This window comes from Sinohyriopsis cumingii, chromosome 8 (genome assembly GCF_028554795.1).
Source record: "Sinohyriopsis cumingii isolate HCF-2022 chromosome 8, ASM2855479v2, whole genome shotgun sequence".
NCBI classification, from domain to species: Eukaryota; Metazoa; Mollusca; class Bivalvia; order Unionida; family Unionidae; genus Sinohyriopsis; species Sinohyriopsis cumingii.
Genome location: NC_142968.1, coordinates 104241052 through 104261193, shown reverse-complemented (window position 1 = coordinate 104261193; position 20142 = coordinate 104241052). Strand labels below are relative to the sequence as shown.

At 35.1% G+C, this 20142-nt stretch overlaps 1 protein-coding gene across 3 annotated transcripts in view; it reads right to left on the bottom strand.

Annotated features, from left to right (window-relative positions):
- Positions 1–1589: 1589 nt before the first annotated feature.
- Positions 1590–20142, bottom strand: part of LOC149794287 (ammonium transporter Rh type A-like) — a 110948-nt gene continuing 92395 nt past the window's right edge. For 2 of the 3 annotated variants that reach the window (XM_089968442.1, XM_089968441.1), the window contains 5 exons: positions 17485–17618; positions 14873–15045; positions 12890–13013; positions 8931–9024; positions 1590–2850 (listed from right to left, as the gene is read on the bottom strand). In XM_089968442.1, coding sequence (XP_089824568.1) covers positions 8964–9024; positions 12890–13013; positions 14873–15045; positions 17485–17618 — 492 coding nt within the window. In that variant the 3' untranslated portion in view covers positions 1590–2850; positions 8931–8963. The remainder of the gene's footprint in view (positions 2851–8930; positions 9025–12889; positions 13014–14872; positions 15046–17484; positions 17619–20142) is intronic. The other variant, XM_089968443.1, reaches the window with a different exon arrangement.

Genomic DNA, 20142 nt, shown 5'->3' with positions numbered 1-20142 from the left:
GAAAAAAATATGCACCTTCCTCGGAATTTTGCGTTGAAATTTGCCAAGTCCTTTGTTGCCTTTTCTACAGAGCGAAAAATAAGCGATACTTGGTATTTGTTACTCTCAATGAGCGCCATGACACTTTTGATCTTGATTGTTTTCAAACTCGAAATGAGATTTAAAACACAGCTCCTTTACTTCAGCTAAATATTTGTATGATACTAAACACTCATCAAGCACTCACACTTACTTAGAACCCACGTTGATATCTAGGCGTTGTTGTTCTCTTTTTGTGTCTTTCCTTTCCTATGAATAACGCGATTGGTCTAGTATTTTATGAAACATTTACGGACAAAGTCCGTCTACGTATTGACAAATATTTTCTTTTAACAAAATAGTTTTACAACTCCCTTCATAATGGTTGATAACAAATCCCATTATTTCACATATACACCAAACAAATATGGATTCCAATTGCGTATCCCAGAGTAGTAAAGTCATCAACATTTCAACATTTTGTGTTTTGCACTGATGATGAAATACGTTCGAAAATAATACGCAGTGAATTTTAAACAATTTATTTGTTCGTTTATTTTTTTATTTTTATTTAACAACATTTATTATTCCGGGCTTGCAGGTTCGAATATCGGAACTAATTGACATTTTACCCCTCTTATTATGTAGAAGAGTTTCGAAAGACAGCTATCTCAAAAACTAACACTTGAAAGGAAAATGCTTTACTAGTTTGGAAGCATTTGTCATCATATTTCGTAGATAAATCCTGATGAATAATGACAATAATATAAAGTTTGAGGTAAAATTTTATTTATGGTTTACAAGTGAATTCGCATAAAAATAAAACTCCTAATATAGCACGTTGTATTACATGCTATGTACATTTAACTTTTTGTATTGTTACTTAAACCCTGTGAATTCTGTTTATGATATCTGGTATATACTGCTCAATTCTTTAGTAATACATGAATGCGTCTTATGAGCACGTATATGATCGTTTTAATGGGACAGTGGTGGTTGTGGGTATAGGGACAGGGATGGCTAAAATCTGGGACATACAGATTTAGATGTACCCCGTTATATCGTTTATTATTTATGGAGCAGAGAACAAAATGGTTATATTTTCATGAGGTGCTTGCTCTCTTTTTAAGGAGGCAAAATGGTGAAGGTAACTTCATATCGTTGAAAATTGTAAAGTATTTTTGTTTTCAAGTTCTTTGTAAACAATTGTAGACAAAAAAATTAGACCAACAAATAAACCATACACGGAAAAAAGAGCGCGAGTGTGTGCATTCCGATAAGGAAAGATCTTCCATTCTTGTGGGAAAGAAAGAGAGTGTGTGCATTCCGATTAGGAAAGATCTTCCATTCTTGTGGCAAAAAAAAGAGTGTGTGCATTCATTGTTAGGAAAGACCTTCCATTATTGTGGCAAAGGAAGAGAGTGTGTGCATTCAGATTAGGAAAAATCTTCCATTCTCGTGGCAAAGAAAGACAGGAGATATAACTCGTACTTTAGCAGATTTTATTTTTAAAAATAACCACAACCATCTACTAATTAAGTATCATAAAGACAAAAAAGAAATAATACAACTGTTTTATTGCTATCGTTTTATTGTATTCCACTAAAAATATAATTTGATACAAAAGTGTGTGCAGTGTACAAAGATTAGCAGATATTTTGATTTATATTGTTCGTATTAACACAACATTTTCATAGCGGTTCACTTACTGTTGATAACAGAAGGAATCAGAATGACATCTTACTGTTGTGAACAGTTTGATAACAATCAGCATTTTGTCTTGAGCCATTTCTGATCACCACTCGCCACGATACAAAAAAATATAGACAAGCAATATATCATAAACGTATTATAAATTCAAACAAAGTTTATAAACAAAGTACGCATTACAAATTCAGATTAGTTATATATTCTCTGCAGTATACTTATTTTTCTTTTCTTTTTTGAGGTAGGGTAATACATTTATGACGAGATACAAATCAAAACAGAACATTTCTATGTATTATACTCATCGATCCTTTAAGTGACCTATCGGAAAAATAATAATGATGATCCTGCAACTTATTAGCATATTCCTATTTTTAGAAGCGTTTATCTTTTCCTGATAGATAACAGCCTTTGGAAATCGGAAATGAAAAATTCGATACTATGAAGATTTTATATCATTTATGTTATTTTATGAAAATTGACTGGGTGATCCAATATCGATCTTGTCCGACCGTCAATACTGTCACTCAGGTCCTACTGGGTAACAACTTGTACTGGTCAGCGGTCAAAAGGAACAAGAAGCTTGTTTTAACCTTTCTTTAAAGGATTGATTAAAACAAAACCCGTATGACTGTACTGCAATTACTTTCTTTTTTACTCACGTGATTGACTCTTTACGTTTAGCTTATAAAGTGATTAATGTTGACATATAAGAAAAAGTATGTGCATACATAGCGTCCCCATTCTGCCTGGAATTCCTGAATTATTTTCAAATTTGTCATGAAATGTTTGAATCCTCTGTCCACAGGATGCCAGCTCATTCTCTTTTTATATTGTAAATACCAAGAACACACACACACACACACACACACACACACACACACACACAATATTTAGCATAGCAGTATATAATTATGCAGTCACAATATCATTTTGTCATTTATCTTCTAAATCATACATAAAATAATATTTTCAATACACATATCGTATAATAATAATGTATTTATCAATGGGAGTTGAACGAAATTGAATATGATGATTTAAATGTTAGCTTTGATTATCACGTGATCACTTTGCTATGATGTGAACTTTTTCCATTCGGTCGCTCCTGAGAGAACTAGAGAACTGAAATAAACAAAAGCAGATGAAAATGTGAGTGATTTGATTTCATGGCAAATATATATATTCAAAGGAAGATAAACAAGCACTCTTGTTACAATATCACCTGTCTCTGTCCCTGTTACCTACTTTGTCCCGAGGTATAGGAGAGCCACTTTAACTGAACATGATTTATACATGATATCGATGACATCAAAACATACAAAATCTACCAACATACCCAAGAATAAGATCACTAAGCAGTTGCTGATTGTTTGATAGATCTGAATGCATGGGAAATATAAACTCTGAGGCTAACATAAACTATGAATATATATTTAACCCGATAAATCTTTGGTAAAATTGCTACTATTAGTGTAGGGAATCGGCTGATATGTAAAGATCAATGTCTGGTTCATCATAAGCGATCAACCAACAGTTTCAATATTTCTGTACTTTTCTCATGAATGTCATAGTTATATTGCCCGTGTCCATTAAAGTCGAACGGTTTTACCTGCACCTTCTATTAGAATGCATGTCATAGAAGAAGTTTTGATATTTCTTAATGCAGACCAGACTGACATCGCGTCCATTCGTAAGTATGTAAATCAGCATTGAAGGCTTCTTGATGTATAACAAAAATGCAAAGGTAAAACTTATTTCTATACCAGTGTGCGATTGACATTAGTTAATTGAATGTTTATTCTGTTAATGGATACAACGTTTTATATGTTACGTTTGACTATACTTTTCTTGGCTAAATTCTTATAACTGTGTTTTTCATTGGCTTTGTTATAACGACCCTTTGTCACGAGATTTAAGTGGTTAGATTGTGTGATGTTTGTGGTCCACCTGAGAAAAATCGTTCAATTATAACGTTTCATCGCCTGACGCGATAAAGTCAGATAAACAATGGCGATTATTTCAAAATCAAAACGTCATAATCAGACTTCATCTACAATTGGTAAATACCAAAGGCATCACAAAGACAATGGGTAACAAAGGCGTGATAAACCTACCTTACTCGTAATTGGTACTTTAGAATCACAGATTACTGGTTTGATGCAATCAAAGTATGAAAATAAATCTTTTTGCTTTGCTTTTTCTTGACTAAATAATTCAGAAATATTTCTCTACTTCTAGTTCTATATCTACATGCTGACTAGACGAATATACTCAGAAATAAATCTCTTGTATTCATTTTGAATTTTAAGTGTTGTGAAAATGACCGAAAATTCGCGCGTCTAGTTACAAATAAAATGTACGAGGAGTACAGTTCAAAGAACCGAAGTTCCTATTCCACGCAACAGTTTCGTATTTTGCACAAGTGAATCCTAACCATTTCGAACAATAGGATCATATGTCATTTAAAATAGGACCCAGGAAAGCTTATGTTAGTGCGAATCACTTTTGTTCGATAAGTTCAGTATAAACCAAATGATGCAGCTATAGCTCAGTATGATTGCCACATAAATAGAATGTGAAACTATGCGCTCAAAGTGAATGCCCAGGTTTAAAGTGACAAATGTGTATCAAATATTTGCAGATGAAATTGCAAACGTTTAACCTGTTAGATTTTCTTACACTTTTGTACGTATAAAGGCAAATTCAGGGACATCTTCTTGCACGTGTAGTTGCAAGAAAATGATCTGTCAGAACAGGGACAATTGTTATAAGTTCACAGGCTGAATATCGACAGGTTTGGAATAGTTCGGACTTACAATATGAAAAAAAAAACTTAATATAGACAGACATTAAAACTATTTTGAATCATTGTATGTGAAAAAGGTCCCGGTTTTTGGACAGATGGATTAAACATTATCTAGATTATATACGTGTGAGAAGGTGACATTGGCAAAAACTGTGAAACATAACCTAAAATACTTTATTAATTAATATACTTATCGCCTTGATGCGGAACAATCAGGCGGCCTACTTGTTTTAAAAATTGTATTACTGTATTATAGAGTTCTTAATATTACAAGCTGGCAAATTAATATTTTGGAAAGGTGTCAGTGTTTGGTTAAAGGAAATGTGGAAAGACTTATATAGAGATCAATATGATAGTATTACCAATACTTTAATCTGATACTTGTTATTTATATTTAATTTATATTTTTGTTATTAATTTTTTATAAAAAAAAAATTCATTACATTCTATTGCAATGTAGCATTATATGTTGGACTTAACCTTGTCCAAAATTTAAATTACTAGGATCTGTGTCTGTTATTCTTGGATTATTTTGGGATTTAATTCGCAATACCGTAAGTTCTTTTTTTAAAAAAATTTCACTTTATATTTTAGAGAAATAAATTACTTGTTGAAGTTACAAAGCTTGCTGCCTTTTACTCTTTTCTGTTGCATATTTTAATAGCAAAGACTCGTAACATTATGATAAGGTATATACAGAGATTATGATACTAATATTGCCAATAATAAAATCTGGATAAATATGGATTAGAGTTATATGTTAAAAAGCAAGCAAATAAAGATATATACAACTAGGACAAGAAGATCAAAGACTGGAGAAATACACCGTGAACCCCTTTTAGTCAAACTATTAGGTACATAATTTCGTCAACAAAGCTACAAGACACAGACCAATAACAGAACAAATTTTGTCGAGTGAGGCCACACGATAGTGAAATTCATTTAGAGGGAAGAAAAATAGGGACCAGGAACGATGATTATTTTCCTATCCTGCTAAAAAAAATGGGGAGGATTCTATTTTTCAGCAAGAGCCAATCATTCTTGTTCATGTTAGCTTCCACTACATGAAAGCCAGTTGCATCTCAACGCCAAGAATGTCAACTGAAGGCGTGGTTCAAGGAATAGCTGTATAACGTGCTATTTTTGGCATCATCTCGTACACGAAATTATTACACTAAAGTATTTGGTTTGGGTAACTTTGGTGTTTTATGGCACATAAACTCAAACGGGTTATTAAGTACCAAGGCTATTGGAATAAATTGCTTTGCCCAATGACACACGACAAGAGCCGAGCCTGCCTGATCCAATGGCAGGATTCTTGACGGCATATTTTTTTGTGGCGAGTCCGGCACGATAGCCACTAAGCAACCGCGACTCCCTATCTAAAAGAGTGTGTGTGGTTGAAGTTAGCTTGCACGCGAACATTTCTACCATTAGATTGAGAGAGAGAGAGAGAGAGAGAGAGAGAGCGTTATCAAACTCACAGTCAAAATCAGTTTAATAGAATCTTTCGTATGTATCTGTGTAGGGTCGGAAACTTCCACCCGAGGGTCAGAATTTAGCTCCAGAGACTCGGCAAAACTTAAGCGTCGTAGTACAGATTCTGTTCCCGTGGAAGAATATTCCTTTCTTACACCAATGCATACTGAATGATATTGTTTTTACATTCCTATCCGATAAGTTAGTTCAATGTCAAAATGGCTATTGTGAATATAGATGCAACTCTAAAATAACAGATTCCCCATAAAAAAATTGCATCACCTTACGAAAGCATGTAAAATGTTGTTGTTGTTGTAGGGTTTAACGCCATTTTTCAGCACACGATACATGGCGGCCAGTATTAACGGTGGAGGAAGAGCCCGGGAAAACCCCGGAAAGAACCACCGACCCACGAGAAACTACTAGCAAGCTTTCTCACATATCCACATTAGCCGAATCCGAGACTCGAACCCACGCAGACAGAGGTGAGATGGCAGTGATCCGTAACGAAGAGCGCTTTAGACCACTCGGCCACTCGGGGCCCCCATGTAAAATGTAAGGTATCAATTAAGTGTAAACTTTCAATTATCTTTATCAAGACAAAGTAACGACAATACTCAGCATCCGAGCTTAGTATTAAACGATAGCGAACGCAGTGTTGGAAATGTAAATGCATAAACAAAAATGTCCATACAAAAATAATGATATATAGTTCTCAAGCCAAAAATATGAGAAAATTATTTTAAAAACAAAACGAAACAATCTGTAGCCAGAACGCTCAGTGCAAAATGTCCTGTTTGCGGATTCTTACTTCATCTTACTACGAATGTTTAGGATTTAAATGTGTTGTAAAGATTTGTCTTGATTATCCTGACAGAATGCTTCAACTGATGATGAAAATCTGAGAGTTATTGTCAGTGTTTGTGTGATTGCAGCTGGAAGTTATATGACGAAAGTTACAGATATATTTCATATCGTGTTTCTCCACTGGAAAATAAACATACGCAGGACTGCGAGAAAACGGTCTGGTGGGTGAGAACATTTTATCGCTCGAACCCTGATTAGGACTTGTAATATCGAAAATTGAATGAAATCATTAAAGCTTTTATTATTTTATATTTAGAATAATCTGTGTTAGTATTAAGTGGCAAATCGCTAAGTTCCACCTATCTGCCAATATCTGTCTATTAATCAATGTTAGATCGAAATAATAAAAGACTGCAACAAAAATGACGAATCCCATAACTACAACTATCTAATACTTGATGTTTGTCAATTGTAGATTCCAGTTGTCCTTTAGTCACTCTTGTCCCATGCAGACTGAAAACAAAATCACGTTATGGCAATGTTCTCCTCCTGTCCGTCTAAGACGATGCAAGCCACCCAAACCTGGCCCAAATGTCACTGATATAAGTTTTGAAATTTAAACTCTAGACTTTAATAAGTCGTTTAATTTGTCTATTTTGGGTCAGATTTAAATTTAATCAAAGCACCTGTTTGAAAAATGAACTAAGTTTAAGTTTGGTGAAAATATGCTTGGATTGCTTCCGTTATAAAACATTTAAATTCAAATTTATTAATTCCATCCATTTTCCGTGAAATTTGCATTATAAACTGAATACGTCCCTAAGAAAGATATAATTTTCAAATTAGAAACATCCGTTGTTACTGAAAACATTATCTGAATCAGCAGGAATGGCTATCTCGACTGTGGCGACTTTGTCCATCAAGATCATGGCTAATCATTTTTGCTAATCTCACACCTTAAGCCGCTTGAATCATCATGGTCCCATAATCGTTAGATATCTATGCATTTTTCACTAAATAGATATGCACAATGTCAATAATAGTACGATCTAACATAGAATTTTCGTGAAATTCGAACTAAGAAAGAACATTTGTCCTTAATATATACAGGTCAGCCAACGATTTTCCGGCAACAGATGGTCCGGCACCTCTTTTAATCCGGACAAAATTACGAGACGCCATTTGAAATTCCCAACACCGCTAAATTAGTTTACTGTGCTCGCACTCACTTTGATTGTGTTTGCACTTAAGTTGTTGGTGGTGATACTTGTATTTTGTGCGATTCTTAGCTTGTTTCACTTACATTTAACCCAAGCTATGGCTTCTTAAGAAAGATGCAAGTGTCAGTTATGGTGTCAAGCGTAATCACCAGTCAATATCGAAACAAGATAAAGTAAAACTGTTGAAAAAAGTGGACCGTGGTGTTTCCGTGCGAAAGCTGTGTGACACATGGTATTTGTTTCAACTGTTTACGATATGAAGAAGCACAGGGACAGACTATTGAAGTTCTATTCAAACAGTGATTCCAGTAAGCAAATGAATATTAGATAAACTATCAAAGATGGTAAGAGTACTGAGTATGACCGAGTGATGATGGAATGGTTTCGACAATGTCTGAGTGACGGAGTGGACTTGTCTGGCAGGATGGTAATGGGCCAGGCTCAGTTGTTTCATAAAGGAATTAAATTAGAACATGGGTGTGACTATAGTGAAGGATGGCTTCAAAGGTTCAAGAAGCGTCATAGAATTTCCATGCATAAAGTGTGGGGAAAAAACGGTCTAAAAACCTGGAAGGAGTTGCCGAGTTTTTGGACAAATTTCAGAAGCTTGTAGTTGATGAGCACCTCAGTCCTGAGCAGGTATGTAATGCAGGTGAAACTGCATTATACTGTCGATGCGTGACCTCGGTTGGTCAGGCAAAACTCTCAATCCGGCAAGGCTTTGGAACCAAGGGTGCCGGGAAATTGGTGGTTTACTTTTAGTGGTTTTCATTTTAAAAATAACTAAAAAATATACTAAAATAAATAACGGCAATGAAAAAGAGTGGCTGTGTCACTTCTAGATATTCGTCAATTTTTCTTTTTATGCCTTGGATATAGAAATATATTACCATGCAATGTTAGTACATTCATCAAGGTTGCCGTTATAATCTGACGTCCACCCTACCATTGGGTTCTTCCGCTTTCTTGAAATGTTTCATCTCCCTGCGTAATACACAAGTAAACATATCTTTAAAAAAGATGTAGCTATCGTAATAATAATAATAATAATAATAATAATAATAATAATAATAATAATAATAATAATATATTTAAAAAACAGTTGCTATCGTAATGATAATATAACAATAAAAACAGCAATGCTAATGGTAATAATAATGATAATAATAATAATAATAATAATAAGTACCTGAGTACTTCTGACACGGGAATGGATACACTGGACAACAAATTTTTACAAAAGTCATGTTACTGAAATAAAATTAGTCAATTCTTATCAATTTTTATGTGCTGAACACGAATATGACAGTCAAATTGCAAAATTGGCTCTAGTTTTTTTGTAATCTGCAAGAAATTAATGTTTACATAACGAAATGCATTCCAATAGTAAAAGGTCAACTGTAATAGCCTACCTATAAAAAATCAAGTCATTGACTACATCTTAGATTTCTTCGCCTGTCTCTTGTACAGCTGTTCGGGAGCATCACTGAGGAGTGTCCAGCAGTAGTCAGCCAGCATTGTAGTGGACCATTTTCCCTGGTATCTTTGTTCCATTGTTGCGATATCTTGATGAAAACGTTCGCCGTGTTCATCACTAACAATACCACAGTTGGAAAGAAATCCAAATGGGAATGAAGGAAGTGAATCTTTAGAGACATATTGCAGCCAAGTTTCTTATACTTCATCAACATGTCTTCTACTAGTTCCTTATAGTTTTCTGCCCTAACATTTCCGAGGAAGTTTGTAGAAACTAGGCGAAAAGCATTCCATGCTTGTTTCGCGTCACCTTCCAGCAAGTTGTTGAACCGGTCATCTTTGAAAAGCTCTCGAATCTGAGGACCCACAAAAACTCCCTCTTTAATCTTTGCTTCGCTGAGTCGAGGGAATTTTTCATGCAGGTATCGGAATGCTGGCAAAGTCCGGTCAATGGCTTTCACGAAGTTCTTCATCAAACCTAGTTTGATGTGAAGGGGTGGTAGCAAGATTTTCTGAACCTCAACCAGAGCTGGGTGTTGGATATTCTTCTCTCCAATGGCTACATTCTGCCTGTGAGTCCATTCCTTCCTCATGTAGTGCATTTCCCTTGCTCGGCTATCCCACTCGCATAAGAAACACATGTATTTTGTATATCCTTGCTGCAGTCCCATTAAAAGGGCAACTACCTTCAAATCACCACAGAGGTGCCAGCTGTACTTGTTATACTCAATGGAATTCAGTAGCTGCCTTAAGTTATCGTATGTCTCTTTCATGTGGACAGCATACGCTACTGGAATAGATGGAAGAATGTTTCCATTGTGCAAAAGCACAGCCTTGAGACTCAGTTTCGAAGAGTCCACAAATAGTCTCCATTCTTGTGGGTCATGAGTGATTTTTAAAGCATTCATGAGGCCCTCAATATCGGAACAGAATATCAGATTACTTTCCTTTCTGAAGAAAGGCTCCAAATGCTGGTGGCGCTTTCGATATGCAGTAATTGTGACATCTTCTTCTAGAAGATTCCATTGTTGGAATCTTGATCCTAGCAATTCTGCCTTGTTCTTTGATAAGTCCAAATCACGAATCAGGTCATTTAGTTCTTCCTGTGTTATTCTGTGTGGGGTTGATGATGCACCACAGTGAAAATCTGGATCACTGCATGCTGATGGACCAGGAGAAGAACAGGTCGACTCACCTTTGTCTTCGTCAGATGAATCAAGAGAATATTCTGCTGGAGGTTCTGGAATAGGAAGTCCCTCACCATGTGGAACTGGTCTCAATGCAGACGGAATGTTTGGGTAGACTATTCTCGACTTCTTTCGCTTCGTTATTCCGCCGGAAAGAGGAGGAACCAAGCAGAAGTAACAGTCATTTAGGTGGTTGCTTGGCTCTCTCCACACCATTGGGACTGCAAACGGCATTGATGACCTTTTGCAATTCAACCACTGTGAAAGCTGTGTTGTACATGTAGCACAGCATATATGCGGAGCCCAAGGCTTGTCTTGGTCACCAACATTGCATCCGAAGTAAAGATGATATGCCTTCTTCACTTGAGAATTGATACTTTTCTTCTGGTTGGCAAATGTCACTTCCCCACAAATATAGCAAAAATTGTCCGCGGTATTAACACACTTTTGAGGCATTACTGTTCTTTATTGTACGTAAATGGATAAAATAATAAGTTTTATGTAACAGTAGCTTGAACTGTCTCGCACAACGTCTAAAATATTTTAAATGCTGAACCTATCTGATTGGGCTTTATATAGTACACTGCTTACGTCAGCTTCAGCAGCCGCCTGGCATTAGTATAATAGGCCTACACATGTATAGTACACTGCTGACGTCAACTTACTTCAGCAGCCGCATGGCATTAGTATTGCATTGCATCAGAAAATGATGCAATCAACTGTGGATGATGTGAGCATGATGGTATTATGCAATGTTACATCATTATTCCGGATGTTGCTGCAGTCCTACTGGAGAAATTTACACAGTGAAACATAGAAAATGAGGTATATGAATATCTTCAAAACGAGAGCCAATACAAATTTTTCACGGTTATATTCGTGTTCGGCACACCAAAATACTACAGATTAGGGCCTTTTCAAGTCAGTAATGATTTCACTGTTGACCAGTGATATTGTTTAGATTCAGACATTATTGATGAAAATTATTTTCAACACCTCCTGACACCTAAGTACCTAAATATATTTCTGACAATAGCTCAAGACTGAAAAATAATTCAACCTTGCAAATGTTAGCGACCCCGGTGAAATAAGCCGAGAATTTTATGTAAGCACCACTCTTTGAAGTAAATAGCAGTGAAAAGTTGTGTTCCTTTAGTCTGAATGCGTGATGTTGGACACGTGTAAGATAGGATTGTTATTGATATTTTACCGATTTTGCTGCGATTCTTCCTCAACTTGATGAAAAATGAAATCATTCAAATGAAGGAAATGTGTAAGTGTTATTTTTCCATATTTATCCAATAAAATATACATGCAAGAACGTGTTAACTTTAAATTTAAAGATATAACTCCCTCAACCGTGTAAACGGAGCTTTTCTAGTTAATTATTGTGGTCTTGCTTGTGCGAAGGATTAATCTAAATACAGTGTATAAATTGTCCTAACATATCAACTAGTTATTCTTCCATTTTAAATACAGTGCCTAAATTGTCCTAACATATCAACTAGTTATTCTTCCATTCTAAATACAGTGCCTAAATTGTCCTAACATATCAACTAGTCATTCTGCCATTCTAAATACAGTGCCTAAATTGTCCTAACATATCAACTAGTTATTCTTCCATTTTAAATACAGTGCCTAAATTGTCCTAACATATCAACTAGTTATTCTTCCATTCTAAATACAGTGCCTAAATTGTCCTAACATATCAACTAGTCATTCTGCCATTCTAAATACAGTGCCTAAATTGTCCTAACATATCAACTAGTTATTCTTCTTTTCTATATAAAGTGGCTAAATTGTCCTAACATATCAACTAGTTATTCTTCCATTCTAAATACAGTGCCTAAATTGTCCTAACATATCAACTAGTTATTCTTCCATTCTAAATACAGTGCCTAAATTGTCCTAACATATCAACTAGTTATTCTTCCATTCTAAATACAGTGCCTAAATTGTCCTAACATATCAACTAATTATTCTTCTTTTCTAAATAAAGTGGCTAAATTGTCCTAACATATCAACTAATTATTCTTCCTTTCTAAATACGGATTTCAGCTGTAGATCGGAAATGTAAACAATATGGTTGGCCTACTTTAGTCCTTCCTTCTGGTACCAGAACAGATATAAAATGTTTTCAAAAATTAAAAAGCATCCGACTGCAAGAAAGCACATTGATAGCTCACATATTGTCTGCGTTAGTCTCTCCTTCGTCTCCAGGAATGCCAGCCGGCACGTTCCACCAGTGATGATCATCAAAGAGTTCGTGTTCTTGGGGCTCGTCAAAAATTGGTATCTTAAGAACGAGACCTGGGGTTAAACAAACACGTTAAGTTAATGGTTCTCGTGTTTTAAAATATAACAATTCGACAACTCAACAGGTACTCATACGGTTCCGTTATTTTGCATGTAGAAATGGCGATGTAAATAAAAATAAACAAGGAAATGTCAGCATATATATAAACAGATCTTAGTAGTGCAGCAGTTTGTACTAGAAATTTACGGAAGTTTGACTAATCCACATTGAAAATATCGTTCTTCAATCGAGTATGACTATGTTGAAAACGTAACTCAGAGTATATCCCCTTAGCATTTCATAAGGAGAAGTGCGTAGTAAGTTGTGACCCAACAATCTCAAGACAGCTGAGGACTTCGACGTAATTATTTATTTATTTACACAGATTTCAAGATGGCATTGTGTTTGCGTATTAGAAACAGTAAACTGACGTATCAGCAAATGAATAGACATTGTGGAACATTACATTAGTAAAAATAATATTTTCTATTAGCGGTCATTGCTTACCATAGGTAACATTTTAACCAATTCAAAAGAAGTACAAATATACGGAATAATAATTGTGTCATACAACACGATGTGTCTCCAATTCAGATTCGTCTGGAAGTAAAATATCTTTAAGACAGAAAGACCTCTAACAGCTTCACGCGAACTAAGAGCATTAACTTTAGCAGTTGTTATAGTATGAAAATAAATTTGCCAGAATAGAAACAACTAGCTTATGAAAGTGAAATAAATGAATTATAAAATATAAAAATCAAAAAGGTTTTCAGCAAGTGATTTTCTTTTCAATTTTCCTCTGAAATCCACGAAGTTAAAATGACCAAACGGAGATAGCAATTTGTTTTAAATGCGTAACAAAACCAAGGCCATCCTGAACGCTGTATGACCCGAATTACACCCATCAATCATACGCCAATGTAAAGGGAGTTAAAAGTTGGTATAACAATACCTAAGATAAGCAAGGTCTTTTTTAAGTAACAAGAATTACCAGTGAGAAAAATCTCGAATTACTTTTCCTTACAAATCATACCCTGCGATAAGTACGAGACTGTAGAGCGGAATCATGCACTTCCTCAAATAAACGAACAAAATAACTGTTCTTTTTAAATTCAACTGTGCTTTGTTTTAAGCACGAAGATTTTAATTTCAGAATAAAATAAAAGGACAATGTTGTGATCACTGGTATTATCACATGAGAACAAATTAATCATGCTAATCGTGAATCGAAAATAAAGCTTACCGGTTAATATTTTAGCTCCAACATCAGGAATGACTAACTAGTAAGCAAGTATGTTCGATATGTAAGTTGCAAGTTACAACTGTGTGATGTAACTAGCAGTTTCTAATGGCAAAATATCCTTTCAGGTGTGAAGATTATATAAAAACAGGTATTATACAATATTTAATATTTAAAAAAATGTAACACGGAATATCTCTTTAAATGGACATCAAATGAGTTTATTTCAATTATAACTTAATGAAATGCTTAAAGTTACAGTTTTGGGTTCAAATTAACTCGAACATATAATCTGTGGAATATATTCATCCGTCTATCTATAATTAGATATATTCGTGAGGAGAATTTTTGCGCTGTGGAAGTACGCGATCGATTGATTGGAAAAAAAATAAAGTTTAACTTTAATCTTCAAAAAATCAATAATATTTTAATGGTGAATTTAATTTTATAGACATTCATTACTCATTAAGAACAACATTTAATTCTAAACGAATACTTATTATGTTACAGAATCAACCAATCAGTGAACAAAGGCGACATATTTCCCTATCTCTCTACATACCTAAGTTCGAAAGCATTATGCTGTACTTGTGTTAAGTATGTACAACCTTGCCACGAAACTAATTGCCCCACCTGTAAAAATCCCGCTCCCAATCGCCATGGCCAACGTGACGCCCAATGCGGCTATCTGGTAAGCGCCCTGTTCCCCAGCACTTCGCCCTAATCCCGGCTGGTAAGTGTTGTTCAAGCTCAAGAATTCTGTTGTGTTTGCTGGAGGAACCATTTGGGAGAACACATCGAACCGGCTATAATAAGTATACAGTTAAAACAAATATGAACCAGTAAAAACGTTATCTTCAGAAACACGTAATCGCGCAGTAAAGTTGAAGAAAACAAAATGTTAGATGGAGAGTTTTACTACATTATGTCCCAATGAGGGCTACTGCTGTGCTTTGCTCTAGTTTTATTAAATATCTCAAATCGTCTTCATTCTCTTTACATTTCTTTAATATTACGCTTTGAAACATTACCTGTCGATGTCACCAGATAACCACCAGTGTGCTGATGTGCCATGAATGCTACTAAATGTAGAGACATATTTCCTTGACGTACTGGTAACAATGATGTTTTTATATGTTTATTCAAGAGTTAGTAGCCATCAAGGAGTGTTTTCTATCATACATGTAATCTTTCTATTTGATAATAACCTCAATATGATCTAGAGTATCCAAAGGAACGAAATATAAAAATAATTTCAATCTGAGATAACATTAAGAGAAAGTAGTGATTGATCTTGCAGACAAAGCCTAAAAAAGAGACCTTTACAAGCTGCTAGAGTCGTTTTTTACTGATTATATTGTAAGGAAAAGTGTTAGACCTAAACAGCCAATAACGGTACATCACAGTGAACTGACTCTCTCTCTCTCTCTCTCTCACACACACACACACACACACACACACACACACACACACACACACACATATATATATATATATATATATATATATATATATATATATATATATATATATATATATATATATATATATATATATATATATATATATATATATATATCCATCCATCCATCCACCGACCCTCAAACCCACCCATCCATCCATCCATCCATCCATGCATCTATGTATCCAATCAAAATATTTATCATTATTATATGCTCACTTTTTTCTCCGTTAACTTTGCATTGTCAGAATCGTTCAGTATTTTACGATATTGCACACCTTCATATTGCATTCACGTGCATAAAGGAACTACTTTATATTGTAAACAAACAATGGATGCAGACGCCAGCACTTTTGATTTGTAAACAAATCATGTACACTCACGTAGTAGGCGCTTTACGTTTTGGTCGATGAAATTTGTTTCTGAATGAACTAAAGCAGATATTTCGTGGACTGCCATTCCGCATGAACTTTTTTTTATACAATGTTTAGGATTTAGGCTAGGTATACAGTAGACGCCATACTGGGTCCTTACAAATAACATGCAAATGACAAGGCATAAACTTTTCTTTAGCTGGTAACAAGAATGGCAAAAAATATACTTACAGTTTTACATCCTGAATTTCCTCAAAATGTACTCTCTTAGTTCTGGAAATCCGAATTACATGAGCCATGTCATGAGTTCTCAAGCTTGATTACACATTTCGAAATTTTACTGTAATTTCGACTATATTCCAAGTGCAATTACATCCCCCTTACTGCACTCAAAATGAAATAAACATTAAATTCAATAGCGTCTTTTTTGATAATTGCAATTGAAGGACTTCATATTTTTCCCACATTATGATTTCAAATAGTCAATGACAGAACAAACACACCTGCAGATGTCAACACGCTTCTCCCGCGCTGCTTCAGTCCGATGTATTTCACGTACAATTTGCGCCGATCAATCCAGTCCATAATCACGAAATTTCGTATAATCGACAAAAATGCCAAAATCTATTCATTCCAGATCAAATGGAAAAACTTGTTGCAATGCGCATTCATTCACAATATGACTCCAAATTTCAATTTTAAGTAGACAAATACGCCATTTTTTTAAAAAAATCTTATGTCTAGCGCGCGACAAGTTCAAATTTATCTGGGCGGAATTATGTGCGCCTTAATAATGTTGTTGTTGTGTAATGATGAATCTGCGCTTGTATATTTACTTTGGAATAAGGCATAAATTTATTTACTTTGTTTCTTGAAGTGTATTTTATTTATATAATTAAGCCTTAGGTAGAATAAGAAAATGAGCATATAGTAAAAAGGTTACTGCATTTGTATGGGAAAATATGAACTCGTTTTGTCGGATGGATATCCTGCACTCCCAAGGTCGTGCAGTATTCCATCCGAAAAACTCGTTCATATTTTCCCATACAAATGCAGCAACCTATAAATATTTGTTTCGTTTTGAGGGATATTGTAATGCTTGATGTACTGTACATATTTACCAGTAAGGACAATATTTATGCTCAACCAATCAGACCGAAGACATTGACAAAGGATTCAGTAGCATATATCTACGGGGAGTAATTCCAAGTGGTCTCAACATCACCAATTGATATAACCAATATTTACTTATCCTATAACTTGAAAATATATTTTTGAAACAAAATATTTCGGATATATTAAGATGGCATATATATGGCTTGCAAATAAAATAATTAATGCATAACGTACGACTGTAAATGGTCAGTCTCCTTAACAAATCGGATCTACAAGAAAGAGCTTTCACTTACCTATTGCCCCACACGTCCTCACTAACCAAAGCGGCAACAATGGAACCTGCGACTCCCGCCAATATTCCGGGCATTCCATGAAGATTATTGACGCCACACGTGTCGTGGATCCTCAGATACTTCAGAAGGAATGGCTGCAATGGAACAAGTTGGTATAGTTCCTCCAAACGTTTAGTCTGCACAGACACCAAACGTTTAGTCCGCACATATTCCAAAAGGTTAGTCCGCACATACAGCAAATGTTTAGTCCGCACATATTCCAAACGTTTAGTCCGCAAGACCACAAATGTGTATTCAACACAGACTCGAAAGGCGTGTATTATTACGGATATGTGATATAAACTTAAGTAACAGAAATAATTTAAACCAGCAAGTTTATAAAAGTCAACAAATAAAATTTCTCTAACTTACAAAGTGAAAATGTTAGAGGAAGTTACGGTATTGTGAATCCAATCCCAAATAATCCTAAAACTTCTATTACAATTACACAAGTAAAGAGTGTCCTGAATTATTTTCAGTAATGAATGTGCTGATGTAATAATTGTCCTGGATAGAGTGATGTACCAACAGCCTAGATATTCTAAACCCAAATTAAATGACTCTAAAGACTGATCTTATGATATGAATGAATATTCGTTCTACCACAACCTTATATAAAAACCAAATACACAATAATAAGACAAGGATGTAGGCCACAATTACAAGAAACGGAGAAGGAGCTGAACTAATATACACTTCCAAGTGTTGCAGAGCCAATATCCAAGCCAAACTTCCTTCTCTCGATTGTGGGATTAATTTCTCTGGTGCTTGCTTAGATTGTTCTTTACAGAAAAATGACAAACTGGATAATCCACATCATTTGTTTCTTCTTGAATCAGTACTCCATCAACACCTATATCACTTGTATCAACATACATTTTAAGTAATTCACTTAAATTTGGAGTTGAAAGAACTGGTGAACTCTTAATAATAATCAATAATTTATCAGAGTCTCACGACATTTATGAAACCAATGGAACTTGCATTTCTTACTCAACAAACTGGTTCAGCAATTATGGAATGAACTGAGCAAACTTTCCGATAATATCCAGTCATATCCAAATATCGCTCCAGTTGCATTCGACTACAAGGAACCAGGAATTCAGAGATAGCCTTGACCGTAACTTCTAATGATTTAACTTGACCGTGCAAAACAATATGGTCAAATAGATTAATCATGGAATCTTCATTTTAATTAAGTTTTCTTTGAAAAACTTCAATGGTCCACGGACTGTATATCCAGAAACTAGTTGAAAAGGACCAAACCGTACATAGTCTTGAACTGATTCTCTAACAACAAATAGCAGCCAATGAACACCCTCATCCCAATGGTTTCCTTTATCAAAAATAATGTAACCGACTAATATTCTTCCAAATTTGATGAAATTATTAAAAAAGTCCTTAACTTTCAGGGCGATAGAAGATTTAAAGTGAAGGAAGCCTAATTCGTGCATAACTTTATGGAAAATTCCAGACATAAAATTGGACCCCTGATCAGACTGGACAGACTTGTGAAGACCAAGAAATTTAAAAAAAAAAATTTTATCGTAGCTTTTACTATGGTTTTAGTTTTAATATTTATCTCTATTTGCCTGACTTGGTCTTAGGCAAGAGACCGACACGGTCTATCATTATTCTGCTAAATGGTTCGTCAAATGCAGGAATATATTGCAGATTAGCCGTAGGTATATTCTGATAGGGTTTTCCTACCACTTTACAACTGTGTCAAGATCTATAGTATTTAGAAACATCATTATTAATGTTCGGCCAATAAAAATGTTTCAAGATTTTGTGATGAGTTTTAATGACCAGTCAAGGTAGTTTCGTGGGCTAGACTAAGAATTCCCATCTAATATGACTTAGGAAAAACAATCTGTTTGCACACTGACCACTGGTCAACAGCGGGTACCTTAGATGGTCCCCATTTTCTCATAATGACCCCATTTTCCACAAAATAACAAACTAGTACTTTTGTGGGTTCAAGCTCGCTAACAGCACTCCGAAACAAATAAGAGATCATATGATCTTGTTCGACAACGAGCGATTGTCTTTTGTCACCCTCATTAGAATGGAGAGAATGAGTAGTATAAAGAGAATAACTATAGTCAATGTCTATTAACTGATCAATACCAAGAGCCAAAGTGTCCTCGTCAAAAAAAAGAACATACCAAAAACCCCAAGTTTCATTGTATGCATCTATCGGATTTATAGGAACATCAACTGCTTTCTCGACAGAATTTCGTGTTCTGTGCATTCCTATAGTATTCCAGTATGAGTCATTCTATAGCTTTCGAACCCATCAAACCTTTTACATGTTTCCTATGGAATTTTACTTTAGGTGGATTTGCGATGACAAAATCGGACTAAACTTTCTATCTCTTCAGTTTCAGAAAAGTTGATCTCCCACTGCAGCGTAGTTGTTTCAAAAATATCGAATTACTGTGAACGGCAGTTGAGAAGTAAATCTTTTTCTAACTGAAATTCCCGGGGCCCCGAGTCGCCGAGTGGTCTAAAACGCTCTCCGTTACGGATCACTGCCTTCTCACCTCTGTCTGCGTGGGTTCGAGTCTTGGAATCGGCCAATGTGGGTATGTGAGAAAGCTTGCCAGTAGCTTCTCG